Genomic DNA, 18,934 nt, shown 5'->3' with positions numbered 1-18,934 from the left:
CCTGTAGGCTGTAGCTGCTTCCGGGCCACTTCAGGGCAGGGGCAGGTCTGACATCGCTCAGCTCCAGCCTGGAGACGGGGCTTGGTGGGTAGGTGAGGTGGTCCGGAGGAAGCCAGGTGGATACCTAATGTGGGTAAGGTGGGGTATATTCAGACCATCTCAGTGGGCCGCATCACAGTTGTCCACTCAGGCCCGATGCCAAGGGACATCCTGAGGTGGCTTGTTGCATTTCCTGCGTTAGATGCATAAGCTAGGTACCTGTAAGCTCGTCCAGGCACGGCCAGCTACGCAATCCCGCCCCTGCGCCAGCCCCGCGTTGTCCCGTCTTCTGTCACCTTCGACAACTTTCAAATCACCAAGCTTGTGGAAGTTGCCTCCGGATCTGCCTTCCAATACATCAAAATCAAAGTCGCCGACGAGGAGGCCTTTAACTTCTTCCTTCTTACCGTTTGTCTACATCTGCTCCTTTTTTGACTACAGCTTCCACAAGCACCACGCTCCATCTAAGATTCAGGACAACAACAACAACAACAACAACAACAACAACAACAACAACAACAACAACAACAACAACAACAACAACAACAACAACAACAACAACAACAATAACAACACCAACATGTCGACAATCAACGGTATGCTTCTTACCCTTTCGACCCTTCACTGTACAAACAGCGACTTTCCTTCGGGCTGTATGACTAACTATATCCAGTGGTGGTCAAACACCAAGGAAAGAAATACGACGTGGATGTCGATACCTCCGCGACCGGCGAAGTCTTCAAGTACCAGCTTTACAGCCTGACTGGCGTTGAACCCGACCGGCAAAAAGTGCTCCTAAAGGGCAGCCAACTCAAAGATGATACCGATATGAGCAAGGTGGGCCTGAAGCCCGGCCAGATGATTATGATGATGGGAACGCCAGGTGAGGGTGGAGGCGCAATCGTCCGACCAACCGAGAAGGTCAAGTTCGTCGAGGACATGACGGAGGCCGAAGCAACACAACAAGCGGGAGCGACTCCGGCCGGTCTTCAAAATTTCGGCAACACCTGCTACCTCAACTCGACGCTTCAAGTTCTCCGCTCCATTCCTGAGCTCAACGACGCTCTCAAGTCATACAAGGGTGAACAATCAATGCTGGACCCTACGTCGCAGCTCCGGAACCTCTACGATATGATGTCGAAAACACAGGAGGGCATTCCTCCGCTCGCATTTTTGAATGCTCTTCGTGTCGCCTTCCCCCAGTTTGCTGAGAGGGAAAGAGACGGCCACGGTTATGCCCAGCAGGATGCGGAAGAAGCTTGGTCGCAAATCCTGACACAACTCAAGCAGAAGCTCAAGATTTCTGAGGGTGACGCCGCCAGAGACGCATCCTTCATCGACAAGTACATGGGCCTCGAACTCACCAGCGTCCTCGAGTGTGACGAGCCCGGCGCCAAGGAAGCCGGAGAGGAACCAAAGACCTCGAAGGAGCGTCTCCTCAAGCTCAACTGCCATATCGATGGTCAGACCAATCATCTCAGGGATGGAATTGTTAACGGTTTGGTGGAAAAGCTCGAGAAGAAGTCAGAGGTTCTGGACAGGGAAGCGACGTACACTAAGCGTTCTCAGATCTCCCGGCTACCCAAGTACCTAACCGTGCACTTCATGCGATTCTTCTGGAAACGCGAGGTTCAGAAGAAGGCCAAGATTATGCGCAAGGTCACATTTCCCCACGAGCTTGATGTGGTCGAGTTCTGCACGGATGAGCTTAGGAAGGCTCTCATTCCTGTCAGGGACAAGGTCCGCGAGGTGCGCAAGGAGGAGCATGATATTGAAAGAGCACGCAAGCGCAGAAAGATGAACCCTATTGACGGCGAAAATGCTCAAGGATCCCAATCTTCGTCATCGAAGGACAAGAAGAAGGATGAGAAGAAGCCTACTGGCGGTGACGTGGAGATGACCACAGAGGAGACCTTCAAGACCGACGCCGAGTTCGAGGCCGAAAAGGAAGCTGAAGTACTCGCTGCCAAGAAGGAGCTTTACACTTTGATCAATCAAGATCTTCTCAAGGACGAAGGTGCCAACCAGTCCGGACTGTATGAGCTTCGCGGTGTGATCACCCATCAGGGCGCCAGCGCCGACAGCGGTCATTATACGGCCTACGTCAAGAAGACAGGGGTTAAGGATCCCGTCACTGGCAAGGTCGGTGAGGAGGACGGCAAGTGGTGGTGGTTCAATGATGACAAAGTCTCTGAGGTGGAGGCGGAAAAGATCGCTGCCCTGGCTGGCGGTGGAGAATCACACTCGGCCCTGATCTTGCTCTACCGCGCGATTCCCCTTCCCAGTGCCGACGGAACCCAGTAGGGCATATCACAGCCTTTGCTGGTTCGGCGCGAGGAAACTTCGGATTAGGTTTTTATGCTAGCGAGATGGAGTTGCAGTAATGGTATCTAGGTAGTATAAGCTTTGGCCATTGCTTCATGAGCGTGATGTATATCAGTCTTGATTTGTTTATATTATACTTGGTGTCCGCGCGCGAGAGATGTAAGACTGGTTTGTGCTTGCCCTCGTCTACACGGGAATCAGACTTCCCCGTGCTTGTGCAAAGCCAAGCTTAAGTTGCAGGGGAAGATGTCTATAGCTGCGCATTAGGCTCGGGTCGGTGCTGTGTTTCCCTCGTTGAGCTTCTTCGTTCCGTTCCTGCCGTCGTACCTATATCCAACTCCATATGATAACCAGCTTTGAATCAGGACTGATGCGGACACCGACGCCTTATCACGCCGGTTCCTCCACATGATTCGGGCATCAACACATAGGTAAGACTTTAATAATTACGACCGGCCCTTCCTTCCCACGATACTGGCTCGTTCGTGGATTAAGCAGGCCCCCGAAATGCCGGGGCGAATGAGAAGGGTTCAAGAGGGACACTCATATCCCTCTATATCCTCTCAGTCGTGTCGCCCGGTCCAACTCGCCCCCGATGCCGGCAATTTCATTGCCATTTCCCCTTTCAACGCCGACATCAAACCCCACTCGACCAGATTTCGGGACGCCGAGAACGAGGGGGGTGATCCCCTCAACTTCCACGTAAACCCAACAAGCTTCACGTCCCCTCCCATGTACACCACACCCACTGTACTTCTGCCTTCGTTCTCCTTCTCGCTTGTCGTTATTGGAGTTGTCTAAAACAGCGGATGTTATCTCCTCGGCGTCGCCACCGCACCGCTCTTCACTTTCTCTTCCTTCTCCTTCTCCAGTCTCATGCGCTCCCTCACATCGGCCAGCTTCTGCTCAATCTCAATCTTGGTTTTGAACAGCTGAGCGCGACGGTTGACTAGCATTTCAATTTTATCATCGGCGGTGGCTTCTTGAATTTTTTGCTTTTCCTTGTTTTTTTGTTTCCCTAGGGTTAGTTTATTGGGCGTCATTGATTAGAAGGGGAAAAAATTAAGAATAAAATGAAATAAAAATACCTGATTCCATTCCTTCTGCGTCTTGAGACCTGCGCCGTAAATGGTTCCAGTTACAGTCACCGCCGTAAAGGCTACTGTCCAGACGGCGGCCTTCCATTTGGGAAAGGGACGGGATTGTTGATGTGGCGCTTCTTCTTGTCCTTTTCCTTGTTGTTGTCCTCTTCCTGTTCCACCTCCTCCTGATCCTCCCGGTGGTGATGGTGCTCCTCCTGACGAACCCCCCTCTGTCAATTCCGTTGTTGGGGAAAGTGGGGATGATGATGATGACGATGCTGGAGTCGTTGTGATCGCTGGCGGAGGCGATTGTGATAGAGGGTTCGAAGCTTTTACTCCTGTTGGCTTCGCTGCTCCTGTTGGCGATGCCGGCGCCGATTGCAGTGGTGAGTGCTTCGAAGCGGTCGCTTTTGCTATTTTTGCGGTCTTGTTGAGCGCTGAAGCGGCGACTCTTTTTACTGGTCCGATGGCCATGGTGGATGATGTGTTATCTTCGAGGATTCAGAAGATATCAAGCTCAGAGAGTGGCTAGGTGTCGCATTGAAGGTCGTTATGCTAGCTGCTGTCTTGAATTGAGGTCGTTGCAAGGTGAAGATAGGTTGGAATATTGCATAGCTTGCTCTAGCTTGTCTAGCTCGTCTGTTCGGCCCAAGAACCGACCTCGGTTTAACCTACCCCGCCTACTCGTTACTTCAAGCCTGACTGAAAGATCGAATATCGTCTTATGAGACTACTTTTGCACGCCACGAACGTCACGATTTTATGTCAGCTAATGGAAGTAATAACTTTCGTATATTGTGTAAGTGACGATACACACAAAGGATTCCACTCATCATTTCAACAGCAATTGGGGTAACCCTTGTCAGGTACAGAACTCCAGACAGGTCCCGTACTAAAGACTTCCATAGAACGGGCCTTGCCAGCAGTTGGCGCTGGGACCAGCTGTCATAGGTTGCACGGCAAGTATACCTACTTAACCTTACCTACCTCTTTTCATAGGCTGATAGTGCGTTATCTTCCATCCAGCATCTTGTCCCGTCCTCCCAGGGGCATCACCAGGTAACGACCCCGCTTGCCCACCTTGCACCTATCTCTGCCTCACAACCATACCTACCTAGAGGTACGATCACGAAAGCCACAGTTCTTTCTGTTCAATTTATTGGGCGTGTTTCATGTCACGGTCGATGATCCAGGTTTTGGGCCCTTTTTCCGATGCTGTGAACCTACGATAGATCCTTTGCAGCAAAACCCATCACCCCAGCATTGGATCGCGTTCAGTCGCGCCTCTGCAATCCTGTCGGCATCACCGCCTACAATAACCGACGTTAGCACGCTATCTTAGTAGAAGCTTAAGTGGCCGGGGTCAGCGCAAACCTTTCTCAGTGCAATATCTACGCAGTAGCAATGTCAGCTACCGCTCCCAAGATCATCACGACAGGGTATGCCCACGAAGCCCTGAACAGGTTTGGAGAACAAAAGGTCAACAAGATCGGGAGAAACCTGGAAATTTTGCGGAAGGAACCTGCAAGTACTACCTCCCGACCTGAGCTTCTCTTCCATGCTCGAATGCTAACACTCTTTCTTCAGCCTGTCAGAAACATCAATCTTCGCAAAGATATCGGGTCGGTAAACTTCGCAGTGGGCCAGAACCTAGAAGCCGTGTTTGTACAGCTCAATGGTAAAAAGGCTACAGCGGAATGTGACCCGTGCAAGAAGAGTCTGGGACCGTTTGTCGGTTGTATTCAACACCCGAGTGTTGGCGATGGCTCATGTGCAAATTGCCTGTATAGGCGTCAGGGAGTCAAATGTACACATCGTGTTTCGATGAACATCGACAGTGATGACCTCCCGCTCATTCAAAGTCGCAAGCGGCAGGACCCCAATGTACACCTGCCACCTTGCACCAAGAAGAATGTCAAGAAGCAAAGAAGGACCATCGAAATTGAGACGGCTGGACATACTGAGGCAGAGCCGCCAATTCATGGCCCCGGCACAGCGCTTGGTTCGGCTGCAGACCACTGGCTAAAAAGTCTAGCCTTCAGCAAGTACGCTCCCCCAGCTCCTACTCAAGGAGAAAAAGCGAACAGCGACTATGCGCCTAACCCGGGACACTTCGAAAACGGGAACTATACGTCTAGCTCCGGACTCCTCGAGAACAACAACTACACTCTTAGCCAAGCACCTGTGGCCATGAGAGGCAACGACTACGCCCCCAGCCCGACGCCGTTCAAAGGAACCATGAATGACATTCTCGACCACGATACCAGCAAGCCGATGCTTGCGTACCTGCCCAGGAATGTTTCCCCGGAGGTGTTGCGCTCTATTGCCCAGTACCATCAGGACCTTGCGGACGACCTCCGCATGGAAGCCAAGAGGCTTGAGAAGGAGATGCGACAGGAGCGCGAGCGTGAGCGTGAGTGGGGAGCACGGGCTGCCAGACAAGCGCAATATGAATGAATGAGTGTTCCGATCCGCCTGTCGATCCTCTGGATTTAGGAGTACGAAGATATCTCCCGTTTGCTTTGATTATTTGCTTTTCTTTTTCCCCTCTTACTGGCCGGTTTGCATTAGCGGGCGTGAATAAGGTATACCCCATGGCGGCCTTGAAAGGAGGCAATGGCTTTGACATCTGGAAGGCGTTATGAAAGAGTTATGTAGGACAACATGTAGACGATGAGAAAAGCCCGTCTTGTTTCTGGGAAGGTTCTGGAGAGTCGGAAACTGTCCCGTGGCTCCATAGGTCTATAGTAGGCATGGTGGTAGCACTCCAGGACATTTTGTCAACTGTGATATCTACAAAACAGAACCAAGAGATCTTATTATCTGGTTTGTCACTCGAACTGACTGAATAGTGCTGTAACTGATTCGTGGACGTCATTGCTCACTTCCTATCAAGCCGTGTCAATTCTAGAGGTAGATCCTGCGGATCAGAGCTACAAATTTGTTTCTCTCTTACATTCTACTCAATCGAGCTTCCTTCTTTAAGTGGGTTTGTCGTACTATGTTCTTAATTGTACGTTCGTTACTAAGGACCTCTATAACAAAGCCTAAAGAGTGTGGTTCGACATTGTTCTCTTGTGAAGCGACCAGGATATGGAAAAACCACACACCACCTCACCACAAACCCCGACTACCAACCCAAGACTACGTTCCATATATAATAGTCTTCCAGACCGTGTGAGAGAGATTTTGGTTCTAGTGCGCGTCACTTCTCCTCTATAAGTCCCAAAACCTTTCCAGCTTAGCAATTTTGCCACTAAGCATACTCATCAACAACACTCCACAAGCTTCAGGCCATACAAATGGCATATGGTAATGGCTTCAGACGATGAAAACTTCCCGGACGCAACTATTCAAAATAGTGGCTTGAATGTTCCGCGCATAGAAATGTTGGCAGACGACATCGCTGGATTTGTGTCAGCCAGCCGGCCCGCTAAAAGGAAGCGTGACAAAATGGATATGCAAGACAATCTCCAGGATCCCTCACAGACCGTCACGGAAGAAAATCATGATAATAACGTCAAGTTTTCAAGGCACTGGAAGCCACCACAGGGTATCATCACAGACAAGGACCTTGAAGAGATTCATGCAAGCCTTGGTTCAAGCAATACGAAGATTAAGGAACTGAGAAAACGCAAGGTAAGAGAAGACAGCGGACGAAGGTAATAAGCAATCCCGGAGCCAACTGACCTGACATTAATACAGGCGGTGCGCGAGATCGCTTTACGGAAAAGCGTTGACACAATAGACCTTACGGAAAAGTACCAGCTCGGAGCAGCTTATCTTCAGCTTACGGGTCAACAAACTCAGGATCCCTGTAAGGAATGCCAAGCTGGTAAAGGGCCCTTCGAGTTTTGCGTCTACGGTGATAGCAACAGGTGTGGCAACTGCTGTCACCGTGGCCGCGGCAACGCTCACTGCTCTTTTCAGACAACCGGGAAAGAGAATACTGAAGCTATCAATGAATCCCCTCATCACGCAGACAAAGATGCTTCGATACCGGATGCCAAATCAGTGCCGGACGTGCTCTCTGAACCTGGAATCGGGATAGGGCTTGAACATCATCCAGAGCCGGAGCCGGAACATCAGAAGGGCGGACGAGAACTAAGACCACGACCGCCACAGCCACCACGGCCGCCACGGCGCAATAGAAAACTGCCACAAAGAGAGCAGGATACTAAAGTAACAGAAACTGCCACAGTTGGCCGAAAACAACAACCTGACACACCCCTCAGCCCTCCATCCGCAACAACCATGACAACAACAACAACAGCAGCAGCAGCAGCAGCAGCAGCAGCAGCATCAACAACAACAAGGCAAGAACTACCATCAGATGTTCACGAAGCACAACTCCCTGCTGCCGTAGGATCAGTGGGTAACGTACAAACTTCCCGCGAACGATGCGAATGCAGGCCGAGAGACACCCGCCCCGAAAGACAGGAGGAAAGTGATGACACCAGGGGCCTACAGGGTACCGAAACCAAAAACAGGTACGAACACACAGCGTACGGTGAAAGGGACAGAACCGAGTCCAGAGCAAGGGACACAGATACCGGCAGAGATAGGTACAGGGAGAGGGAGAGGGGGAGGACACGAATCGCCAACGACCGCTCTTACTCTATCGGTAGTCCTAGCCCCGGTCCTCCCAATTCTATCCTTGCCTGTCTTCCCCCCAACACTCCAGTAGAAATCATGCGTTGCCTAGTGCAACATTACCAAAATCAAGCGGATGAATTGCGGCTTGAACATATGCGCCTTACAAGGAACAGGTCGGCGATGGCATTGTGGCAAGGTGAAGGGCGACAGGACACTGGCAAGGACCAAGATACAACAGCGTTTGGCAGGGCTGCTGTTAGTGATGATGCGGGCCCTTCTTCCATTCTCGCATGTCTCGGAGACTCTCCTATGGAGACGCTGCGGCGCCTAGGACTGCATTACCAGTTTCAGGCGGATGAGTTGAGGCTGGAGTGCATGAGGATTGATCGGGAGGAGAGAACGAGGAGACAACAGGAGCGCGAGAGGGAGTGGGAGCGGGAAAGAGGAGGAAGAGAAGATGGCGGCTGGACTGACAAGTAAAGCGGTGTTGCTCGTCGCGACACTGATCTATTAGTATCTACAGGATGGTTGAAGGAGTGGGAGTACACCACGATATACGAGTGGTTGAGAAGTGGACGGAAGTTACCTACTTGCCTTTTTGACGGGAATCGAATGTACGTTACGAGCACGCAGTCCAATGCTGGTTTGTTTGCTACAGCCAGCTAGCTCGAAACCTCTGGTCAACTTGTCCATGCATTCCAATGAGAAGTTGACGCGTTTTCGATGATAGGGGGCTGAGAGTTAGTATGATATGTCGAACTTCGCATTGATAATGTGTTACCGCATAAATTCTATACACTTGAAGTACTGTTGCGACGTTCATGATGGGTTATCATGTGTCTTACATGGGATACAGAGCTAATACACAACCTAGCATTGGACTGTATTGTAAAATTCAAGATCTTTCAAAGGATCCGTGCAGCCCCATGCTTGACCGAGACATAGCCGAGAACAGTTTTACGTGCTCCGTACGCAACGGTGTGCGTAGCGAAGACCCGTGTATTGTTACATATTACCTATCCATGCACGCTGCGTATTGTAACGAGTGCCCTACACGGGGAAATATTACGTACCGAGCGTTCGTCCCGCTTCCACGGGCGTGGCGTTCATGGAGCGGGCCGCGCTTTTACTTCCCGTCATGTTTTAGCGTCCTTCAGGTTTCTGTCCGACAAGGGCGGCCGGTGGGACGGGGGGACTGGACTGCGTCCGTGCCTCGTGAAAAGTCCCCGTTACTTTCAGTTCCGTTTACGTAACTTGCAATTTTTCTGCCGAGTGGATCACAACTTCTTTTCTCCCCTTTGCCCTGTCAACTTCACCTCCTCGTACTAGTTTCAATTTTGATTGTTAAGAACTGATGATGGCCTTATCAATCAATCCCCAGGCTGCAAAGTTCTGGTGCGCACTGGCGCAGTGCTGCTCGGGATGATTCCCATTCGTCGAATTAGGCTTAATTGAGAAATCACCAGATCGGCAAAGATACCGAGGGTGCAATGTCATTGGTAGAAATTATGGCGTAATCATGGCGTTCCATTTCCGGCTGGGGAACATAAGAGCGGATGATGTCACGATATCCAAGAGAGAGATTGCTTCTTGGAAGTGTCCTGTGGTCGAAAATTAGTAGCTACCTCAGGGTACTCTGCCTCGTCTGTTAGGTGAAACCTCTCTTTACCCCGGCTGTTCCGGCAGTTTCATTGTTGAGCAACGTTTCACTACCTATATCAATTGTTTACTTCACCCTTCCGCCACTCCTCACGTTATTCCCATCAAGGCCAAACAACCCAGGTCAAATTCAAGTTCCACCTTCAACAACTCAGCACTCGAAAGTAGCAAGGATGTCAACACCCCGGGTGTTCATTATCAGACATGGCGAGACCGCATGGTCTATTGATGGCCGTCACACTGGCTCGACCGACATCCCGTTGACAGCGAATGGCGAGAAGCGCGTCAAGGCGACGGGGAAAGCGCTTATAGGTGATGACCGCCTTATTGTTCCCAAGAAGCTGGCTCATATGTGAGTGAACTTGCAAATTGCCCAATCGGTTCGGTTCCCCCTTGCAAAAAAAAAAAAATGAAAAATAAAATAGAAAGAAATTGAGGAAAAAAGGGTTGGGAAAGACAAGTCCGAATGTATACACAGCCAAGATGCGCTGATGAACGATGGTATAACCAAACAGTCCGCGGTCGGTACTGTTCAGCTGACTTTGGCCTCTCGCGGTGTTCAAACACCACGTTTTTTGGAGCCAACAATGACCAGCACACTAAGTAACACTACCTACTATGCATACAGATACGTATCTCCGCGAAAAAGAGCCCAGCGTACCTTTGAGCTTCTAAACCTCGGTGTCAAAGGTCCGCTGCCATGGGAACGTCATGGCGAGTGCGATTCCAAGCCAGTTCCATGCGATGCCGAGGTTGAAGTCACCGAGGACATCCGCGAGTGGGATTATGGTGAATACGAAGGTATCACTAGTCCGCAAATCAGGGAGAAGAGAAAGCGACAAGGCCTTGATCCCAATTGGGATATTTGGAGGGATGGATGTCCTGGAGGAGAGTGAGTTGTCAACACTGTTCCTATGCTCCAGCTTGTGTCTCGTTCTTTGTTCTTTATAATCCGGTTGCTGATTATAGGGAAATCTCGTCTGCAGGAGTCCCGCAGATGTCAACGAGCGCTGCGATCGTCTGATCAAAGAAATTCGGGAGAGGTTTCACGCTCCCGCGCTCAATAAGCCCAAGGGAGATCCTGATGCGGAACGCGCCGATGTGTTGATTGTTGCCCATGGACACATCCTTCGTGCGTTTGCACAGCGATGGACCGGGCTTTCTCTGCACGAGGGACCTTCGTTTTTGCTGGAAGCTGGGGGTGTCGGTACCTTAAGGTGAGTGCAATCGGCGTTGTATTCATCCATGCCTTGTCACAATTGCAGGAAGCTGACAGGGTCAATGTCAAAGCTACGAACATCACAATATCAATGAGCCTGCTATTATTTTGGGCAGTGCTTTTCATGTTGACCTTGAGGGTAAGTCTATGTTGCCAGAAATGAACGTGTGGTTGAACGCTGCGTTGCCGTAACATTCTTTTCTCTTATTCCATCACGAAACAGACTGTTTTCTGTACTGACAGCAGATCTAGATGATGCGAAGTTAGATAAGCTGGAGAAGATGTAAATTATTCTTCAACTTGGGAATGGTAACGAGGGATGGATGCCAAATGTTCACGGTAGAGGTGAGCGGACCCATCATGATCTGGATATATAAGGCTCTGTTAAAAGTCCGCCACCAACAATTAGCTACGGTGGATGTCCACATCCACAAGTCTTCCGTAGTATAGTGGTCAGTATGTGAGCTTGTCAAGTTTGAACATCAGCCTCGATTCGCTCGAGACCCGGGTTCAATTCCCGGCGGGAGAGACTTTCTTTTTTTTGCCTTTTGCGAGGTTGATCGAAACTGAGATTCGTCCTCTATCATAGATGAGTTAGCATTTGCAATTGTGATTTTCTCTTTACTCATTGTTCCTAACTTCCTTTTTCTTTTCCTTTCTTTATAGCGTATATTTTGGCTACTTTGGCTGCTTTCGATGACAGCTTCGGCGTGGTAACTGGGTTTACCAACAATCCTCCCGATGTCCTGTGTACCTGCTTGCACGTCGCTACACACTATTCAAGAAGTTTTCCATATCATCAAAGTTCCACTGATAACTAGTGGCATCATGCGAATGACTTCATTGAAGCTTTAACATCAACCATACCTATCTTATCATAAATGGCTTTACCAAATAGAGCCCTCCCTACTCTTATTCCTTGGTACCACGCGCAAGGAAGACCTGTCTACGGACCTCCTCAGGCCTCTGTTCCGTGGCCTTGTTAAAGGCAATTCCGATTGTCTCCAACGCGAAGTCCTTTCCGGCGCCAGCATCTTGGAAGATCTTCTTGACCTGTTCCTCAGAGAAGCCATGGTGCGTGATGGTATGCGAAGCAGCATGGCCGTCCTGTAATGTGGGTCGCATGGATCAGTATCTCATCGTACTTGGAGCAGTCCATGTTGAATGCGTCTGTAGCCCCAGCTTTGACGCTAACCTCAAATAAGTCGAAGAAAAATAGACGTACATCAGCAACCTTGCCATGAGGCAAGAAGTCCAAGATCAATAGAACACCGCCAGGCCGGAGCCGCTCGACCAGCCTCTGTGCCGCAAGAGCGGGATCGTCAAAATGGTGGAAGCCTAGCCCGACAACGGCGACATCGAAGTGGTGAAAATCGAAGCCGGAAAACTCCCGGGGATCAGGATCGTTGGGGTCTAGCAGGTTGCCTTGGTAGGCATACATTTCGTCGCGAGCAAGGCCCTATCAGTACTTGATAGTTAGTTCTCCGTTGCGTACATATATCATCAGATCGAGAGGGAAAAAGGTTATTTACCTGGTTCTCAGCTCTGGCATTGTACTGAGCGACCATGTTCTCTGAGAGATCAATACCGACGCATTGTGTGGTGTAAGGAGCTAGAGCCTAGAGAAGTTGTTAGACCTCAATCTGCGATCATCCTGATGGGGCGTAGATGTGATGACTGCATGTCGAAACTTTGAACGGGAAGGAGAGCGGGACTGCCTATCGGGAACTCGGTCTTCATAAAGCAAATCTCTGCGCTCTTCAACCGTGTTGAGCGGACCGAAGTAGGATGACTTACTCTAGACACTACAATATTACGTCTGGTTAGCGATGTGGCACAGAGAACGAGAAGACAAAAGCGGCAAGCCGGGTATAGACAGCCAACAGCAAGCCACTGGAGCAAGATCCCAAACCTAACTACCTGCTCAGAGGCTTTCAAGAAATTCAATCCACACATGTGCATTGAACTTTCCAGGCCTCTAAGCCCCCCAAATCTTGCTAAGATCTCCTTACCCCAACACTGCAAGAAACTAGCACTTTGCCACCAAGGATACACTCACCAACTCCAGTACCACAGGCGTAATCCAGAAGCCGCACGCTTCCAGAATCGGCGTCCTCATCTACCCACTCGACTCCAATGAAATCAAGTCTGGCCCGGATTTCCTCGACAATCCTGTCCAAGGTTTTTGCGTGCTTAGCATCGTATGTTGCAGCTTCGTTGCTGTTGTAAGGGAGATGGCGTTAGCGTCTGTTGACCCAGCAAACAGGGACCTCGGCTGTCTTACTTGAAGTATTCCTTATTCTGTTCTGAAGCCATGGTAGACAAAGTAGCCTCGTCGATAGTCTGGTCTACGCCGATGTGGTTGACAGTATGGTAGCTACAGTAGCCTCCTAGCGTTGTCGGATATGGTGTCTATTAAAGCTGTCAGACAATCACGAGAAGCGTGCCCCGGCCCGTTGGACTCGGGCGGGTTTTGCCGCCGACCCACCGCCGTACGGGTCACGTACCGAACGTAAGCTTACGCTACATTACGGATAGATGACAGTGATCGAAAGACCTTTAGAGGTAACGAACGTTTCTCGTTTTTTACTGGTACCGCATTACATCCTGCTTCGTACGCTACACGGAGTGGCATGTCTGCCGGACCTTTGCGGCTTCGGCTTCCAAAACGAGCCGACCCCGTCCGGAGCACATACTACACTACTATTTGGTGCACGCATGGCATCGTCCACCTATGAAATTTTGATGTTCTCAACTCCTTCTAATGCCGTGCCGTGACGATGCCGCGTGCCGTGCTATACTGCCAAATGACAGAGGCCAATGGCAAACAGCTGCAAACCTTCATGGCTCATGCGCATATGGCAGATTGCCCATCACACCAACCCAACCGGACCGAAGGTCTCCTGTCAAGGGCTTGCTGACGGGTTGACGATGATAGAGTTCAACAGGCTCAGCGTTGATTTGTCCTGGCCCATCCAAAACCAACCACCAACATTCTCTTGCGTGATGTCCCGTCATATGTGGTGAGTCACCTTATCCGTAGAAACTTCTACGGTTAGAGTAGCCGCTTCGGGTCTTATTGGCCGCGAGAAAGGGGCACCCGGGGAGTGTCAATGCGTATGACACTGGGTTGGCAATTCAAGCGAGGAAGAAGAATGGTAAGCAATTTGTGATTTAGGCAGGCAATAACCGCTAGAGCACCAATGTTCTTCAACCATTATTTGGGCAAGATCTTAGAAGCAGAACGTGATGAACTTGGTTCCTTGTAAGCTGCAGCCACCATCGGGACTTAAGAGGCTGGTTGAAGTTGAAGCGCTGTCAAAAAAAAAAAAAAAAAAAAAAAAAAAAAAAAAAAAAAAAACCACTTTGTCGGGCTGACCAAGGTCTTTTCCGAGATCAATCTCCGACGTGCCTTCCTAGGCAGTGATCTAGGGTCAGATTTCTGACCTAGCGCTATTACAAGCATTCCACGGTTGTCATTCCTCAAAGCGAAACGGTCGTACGGACATAGTCTCTCCATCATATCCACAACCTTGTACCGTTTTCCGTGTCCACAAGCGACGTGATTGACTTTGGAAAAAAAGGGACCAAGATCAACAATCATTGCGAGCTGAAGGAAACGTGTACCGGAGCTGTGAACCGAATCCGTCACTTGATCTTTGGGCTAAGTCTTACCTACAGCAATGAGATCCCCCACCCCCGCCCGACCCGAATGATCAGATACTACAGAGCCCTTTTTTTGCTTGAACAATAAAATACAATCACTTGCAGTACATAGGGTGCCATAGTAGGAGGAGGGGGATGCAGAGCAGGTTTGGATTGACCGGCTCAACCGGAGACGGCACTCGCGCCTATCCTATGGTCGTATGGGCTTCATTTTGCTGTTGAGGAGAAAAGCCGTCATCTGGCTTTACGATCCTGTTTCACTCCACTATCTGGGAGAAGCGGAAGCGGCAAGCTGTGGAGATTCGGGGAACTAAAAGGGATGAACTTTCCGGGGAGAATGGAAAGGGAAAAAAAAATGACAGTACACCATATAAATGTAAGCTAATATAGACGGGTGGGGAGTCAGCCCAGGTCTGTCAGCTCATATTTCCAGTAGTGAACAAGGTGGTGCGCACCACCATTATCTTGGACGGCCGCAAGACACAACCTTTCTGGCCATCTTCGACCCCTTCAAGCCTGTTGAAAACCGTAAACACTAGCTTGACTAGCGTGGTCTCAACATGATAGCACGGTAGCATTGACTCCCGTCCGCCCGCCCGCCTGCCCGCCGCACCCGGTTTTGTCCAAAATGCTGGCTGACCTGCGGTGCCCGCTGACGACGTGACCGGCCGTTGGTGTGCGTTCGATCCTCCAGGATCCAAAAGGGCTCCCAGCCAGTCGTCTCACAAGCGAGGGAGAAAGCGAGAGGGCCGCAGAGAAGCTCGAGGTTTCAACTTGCAAACGAGATGTAAATGTAGGGTCGGCAAGATCAAAGTGCAACTTCAGGCACACGTGTCTGATGACTTCGTACCGTCACATTTTGACAAGACTCGTTTATTGAGGGTTGAGTAGTATTGTAATTCCTGGCACTGCAAAGTAATCCAAATTTGTATATACACCGATCGTTGCGAAACATGGCGGGACTGGCAAGCTAATTAGCAATGATTCATCATGAAAAGAGGCTCGAGAGGGCGTTGATCAGACATGATATCCAAATCCCAACTGATGGCAGTGCATAGGCGCCACTGTAGCGCTCACGTCGGTTGCTTACAAGTACCTAGTAGCTGATGGAGGCAACGCCAGATCGAGCCGGTGAGCTTTGGCAAAGACATGCTCCATATGTAGGTACTCCGTATTTACACTTCTTGAGCACTTCAAGCGCAGAAATGACTGGCAATCCAGGGGGGAAGGACCTCCGCATAACAAAAGTGTATGACGGTATTTCTCTTTACCAATGAAGGAATCGCATCCTCTCAGCACATATGACTTTTTAGGGAACACGGTACCTATGATCCGATCTATGCAGGATACTAGAATAGGCCGTACTTGTGTGGAGTAGAGTAAAGCCGGGGCAGTTCGTAAAGACGGAGAAAGCTACGAATCGAGCTAAGGAAGGGAGGGTGTTGGTTTCTCGGTAACCTATTGAAACTTGTGATCCACCCAATAAGAGGTCAGATGGAAGAGAAGCCGAAGGAGAAAAAAGGAAAGAGAAAAAAAAAAGAAGAGGACGTTTCTTCCCGGCGCCGGGAGCAGCAATGAAACCAGTAGTGTACAATCAACAAATGGGATTCACTAGGACGCCTAGACTAGTAGTCAGTTAGATCCATGTAAGTCGCAGTACACTATGCGTCCAGATACAACCCCTATTTGTGAAATGGATATACCAGCAGCATATAATGGACCGGGACCTAGACAAGGAACATTAGTGCTTCACCCCAAAAGGGTAACATTTATTTCATGATCCTGCCCTCACCGCGCTGCGCACTCGAATTGCTTTGCTATGTAGCTTGGTCAAGTTCGATGGTGAGGTAGGAGAGTTGGTGGTAATATGTACTGGTTAGCTCGACGGCAACATGTGAGTGAGCGATTGTCAACTGCTTTGCCAACTTCGGCAGCCCGCCGCGATGCACCATGAAGCAGAATGTATTTTGTGCCACCATGTTAGCACATTGAACAAGAGGATGTGGGCTTGGTCAACTTTCGGTTTCAAGGAGCCAAGAAGGGTGTTGTGAACCGATGTGATGAGTTGTGAACGCCGACATCTCGCATACAGCAACCATGACATATCAGGTGGTCTTGCCTGTCAGAACACGGCGATTCCAGCAATCTGGAAACTGCGGTACTGCCCGCCGGATGAGTTCTCGGGTACCGTGCGAAAAGCGAAGGCGTTTGAGTAGAAAAACTGTAAAATAACCGTCGTACGATACCTGTTGATGTGCGTACTTACGTATACCACGATACGATGTCGCATCGTTTCCGTTACGAAGCGTGGTATTACGAAGCGGGTCGCAAGTCAGCTGGGCTCCAACGAAGAAACGGAGCGGAGCGAAGCGAACGAAGCCAAGAAAGGCCACCTGCCAAGAAGGGATTGAGTGATCGATGGGGACAACTGAATGGAAGAGGATTGTTCGGTCCCCACTAGCTGCATCGCATGGACCCTCGCGTCGGTCCGTAGAAGCCTAGGACCGACTCCTTGGGTCTTGTTTTTGTCTTGATTGGGTACACCTGGAATCCGGCCCAGCAGCCCCTGATGCTCCTCGCAATAGGACTTACGCTGTTCTCCAGTTGATCTCGGTAATCCTGGCTCGGGCCAGGCTCCCGGTATAGGGCGCCTCTTATACAGTAACAGCAACCCGACGGACGTGTCGGACGAAGTGAAGTTGGGGAGCTTTTGTGAGCGAACACTACGTGTCTGAGTCACAAAAGTATTCGCTATAAGGGACGTGTGTTCTTTCCCCGTATTAGCAAGACGTGCACACGGGTTGAGCCATGTCCGTTCTGTTCCGAGTCCCAATCCGTCATCCGGTTTTCTCTGTTTCTGCACTTCTGGCAAGCCTTGATAATGGCACAGAAAGCATCACACACAACGCAATGTATGAATATGACCCTGGCGCTGGACGCACAGAACCGCAGAAGCGTGCCGTAAACTTCAGCAGTGGTACACTACACCTTGCTCCAGTTACAGTCGGTCTAAGTAGACTGCATCCTGAGCTATTCACCCACACCTATTTTTCCTGCACACTGCTGTGTAGCACCTGCAGGAAGAGAATCAAACAGTAGACGGGGAACCGATCAGTGGCCCTTTTTGGATGTCCGCAAAGTTCCGTTCTCCTAGTCGTACCCAATAGCATGGCCATGACTGCAGCATGTTAGCCATTAACGGAGCCCATGATGGGCAGGCCTCGCAAGTGGTTGGTTAGGTCGTGATAGGTAGTTAAACAGTCAGTGACCTTGCTTCCATTGCGTTTAGGCCTCACTGCTTGTGTACCTGCTGCTCCATACCAACTGCTGCAGAGCGCTGGCCGTCTGTACACTTGCCGAAATAGATCCATTGATGTGATAATGCGTCGCTATGCCACTTGTATGCAAATGCGCTGTAGGGATACACGCGGTTGATTGCCTTGGGCGAGCGAGCGGTTAAGGCAGAAGACCAGATTCATCGTCTCGAGCCGAGCCGCCGAACCTTTTCCCAACGCCAGCCACCTTTCCGCACTCACCGAGGTCTATACTATTGTGCCTGTGAGTGGTGTGGAACTCTGGGTAGCACGGTTTTGCGCGGACGCCTGCAGTGTTGTCCTTCCACACTCTCACAGTTTCGGTTGGGCTTCACCAGAAATCTGATGGAGGGTACCTAATCGATTAATCCGTTGAACATCAGACTCATCCTTCCCATTTCGACCTTGTGTGCTTCCCAGGCTGGCGAATTGGTCTTATGCTGACCAATTTTGTATACCACGAGAGAAGGAAATAGCCATGGATGCTATTTTCCCGCGTGCGCCCACTCCGGACGGCTCAGCGGGAGTCGTCAGATTTCACATTTCGGGCCTGCCGCTCGCTTGCCTTGGTTGAGTGACAGGTCTGAGGATGGCACCCGAGATGCCCCATAGCGCATCGGTAGGTGCCAAACTCCTGCTGTGACAAGAATACCGCATCAAGCCATGTCTCCCTTCAGTGCAACCACAGGCGACCTCCGGGTAGGCGGGTACCCAGCTTCAGCCAGACGATAGTGGTGGAAAACAGGCGGGCGGGTGGGCGGCTTGCGATGGGAATTTTGTCCCTTTGGGCTTCATGAGCAGTGAGATGACTGGGCTCCCCATGCGTCGAAAACTCGCTCATGCGAGTGAGAGTCCAGGATCCCCATTGTTTGAGATCTGCCCCATCACCTCTCATGACCCCTCTTGCCGAGGATGTCAGTAGAAAATCTTTGCTCTGGCCACCTCTAAGAAATAGTCAGCAACATGCACTAGGTAGACTGCATGCGCTCACTGCACCTGGGATCCTCCTGTTCATTCGGTTCCTCGCACAGCCG

General features: G+C 50.4%; 6 protein-coding genes across 6 annotated transcripts; 4 read left to right on the top strand and 2 right to left on the bottom strand.

The window, feature by feature from the left end:
• Positions 1-564: 564 nt before the first annotated feature.
• NEUTE1DRAFT_70922 (uncharacterized protein) lies at positions 565-2,515 on the top strand (the record flags this gene model as incomplete). Its single annotated transcript, XM_009857178.1, has 2 exons — positions 565-635; positions 713-2,515. The coding sequence occupies 2 exons, from the start codon at positions 620-622 to the stop codon at positions 2,341-2,343; spliced, it is 1,647 nt and encodes a 548-aa protein (XP_009855480.1).
• A 661-nt stretch (positions 2,516-3,176) lies between these two features.
• On the bottom strand, positions 3,177-4,013 carry NEUTE1DRAFT_125477 (uncharacterized protein; the record flags this gene model as incomplete). The annotated part of the gene is made up of 2 exons (XM_009857177.1): positions 3,177-3,296; positions 3,453-4,013. 2 exons carry the CDS (start codon positions 3,918-3,920, stop codon positions 3,177-3,179), a joined length of 588 nt encoding a protein of 195 aa, XP_009855479.1.
• Positions 4,014-5,270: 1,257 nt separating this feature from the next.
• On the top strand, positions 5,271-6,091 carry NEUTE1DRAFT_51926 (uncharacterized protein; the record flags this gene model as incomplete). The annotated part of the gene is made up of 2 exons (XM_009857176.1): positions 5,271-5,859; positions 6,018-6,091. 2 exons carry the CDS (start codon positions 5,271-5,273, stop codon positions 6,089-6,091), a joined length of 663 nt encoding a protein of 220 aa, XP_009855478.1.
• A 670-nt stretch (positions 6,092-6,761) lies between these two features.
• Positions 6,762-8,522, top strand: NEUTE1DRAFT_113867 (uncharacterized protein; the record flags this gene model as incomplete). The annotated part of the gene is made up of 2 exons (XM_009857175.1): positions 6,762-7,085; positions 7,152-8,522. The coding sequence occupies 2 exons, from the start codon at positions 6,762-6,764 to the stop codon at positions 8,520-8,522; spliced, it is 1,695 nt and encodes a 564-aa protein (XP_009855477.1).
• A 1,130-nt stretch (positions 8,523-9,652) lies between these two features.
• Positions 9,653-11,207, top strand: NEUTE1DRAFT_149530 (uncharacterized protein; the record flags this gene model as incomplete). The annotated part of the gene is made up of 5 exons (XM_009857174.1): positions 9,653-10,053; positions 10,330-10,593; positions 10,688-10,918; positions 10,992-11,059; positions 11,173-11,207. 5 exons carry the CDS (start codon positions 9,875-9,877, stop codon positions 11,205-11,207), a joined length of 777 nt encoding a protein of 258 aa, XP_009855476.1.
• Positions 11,208-11,727: 520 nt separating this feature from the next.
• On the bottom strand, positions 11,728-13,315 carry NEUTE1DRAFT_118559 (uncharacterized protein; the record flags this gene model as incomplete). The annotated part of the gene is made up of 6 exons (XM_009857173.1): positions 11,728-12,027; positions 12,146-12,379; positions 12,453-12,539; positions 12,718-12,725; positions 12,980-13,140; positions 13,205-13,315. The coding sequence occupies 6 exons, from the start codon at positions 13,234-13,236 to the stop codon at positions 11,833-11,835; spliced, it is 717 nt and encodes a 238-aa protein (XP_009855475.1).
• Between the last annotated feature and the right edge of the window lie 5,619 nt (positions 13,316-18,934).

This window comes from Neurospora tetrasperma (genome assembly GCF_000213175.1).
Source record: "Neurospora tetrasperma FGSC 2508 unplaced genomic scaffold NEUTE1scaffold_81, whole genome shotgun sequence".
Classification (NCBI taxonomy): Eukaryota; Fungi; Ascomycota; class Sordariomycetes; order Sordariales; family Sordariaceae; genus Neurospora; species Neurospora tetrasperma.
The sequence above is the reverse complement of the archived record's forward strand: the minus strand, read 5'-3'. Positions and strand labels throughout refer to the sequence as shown.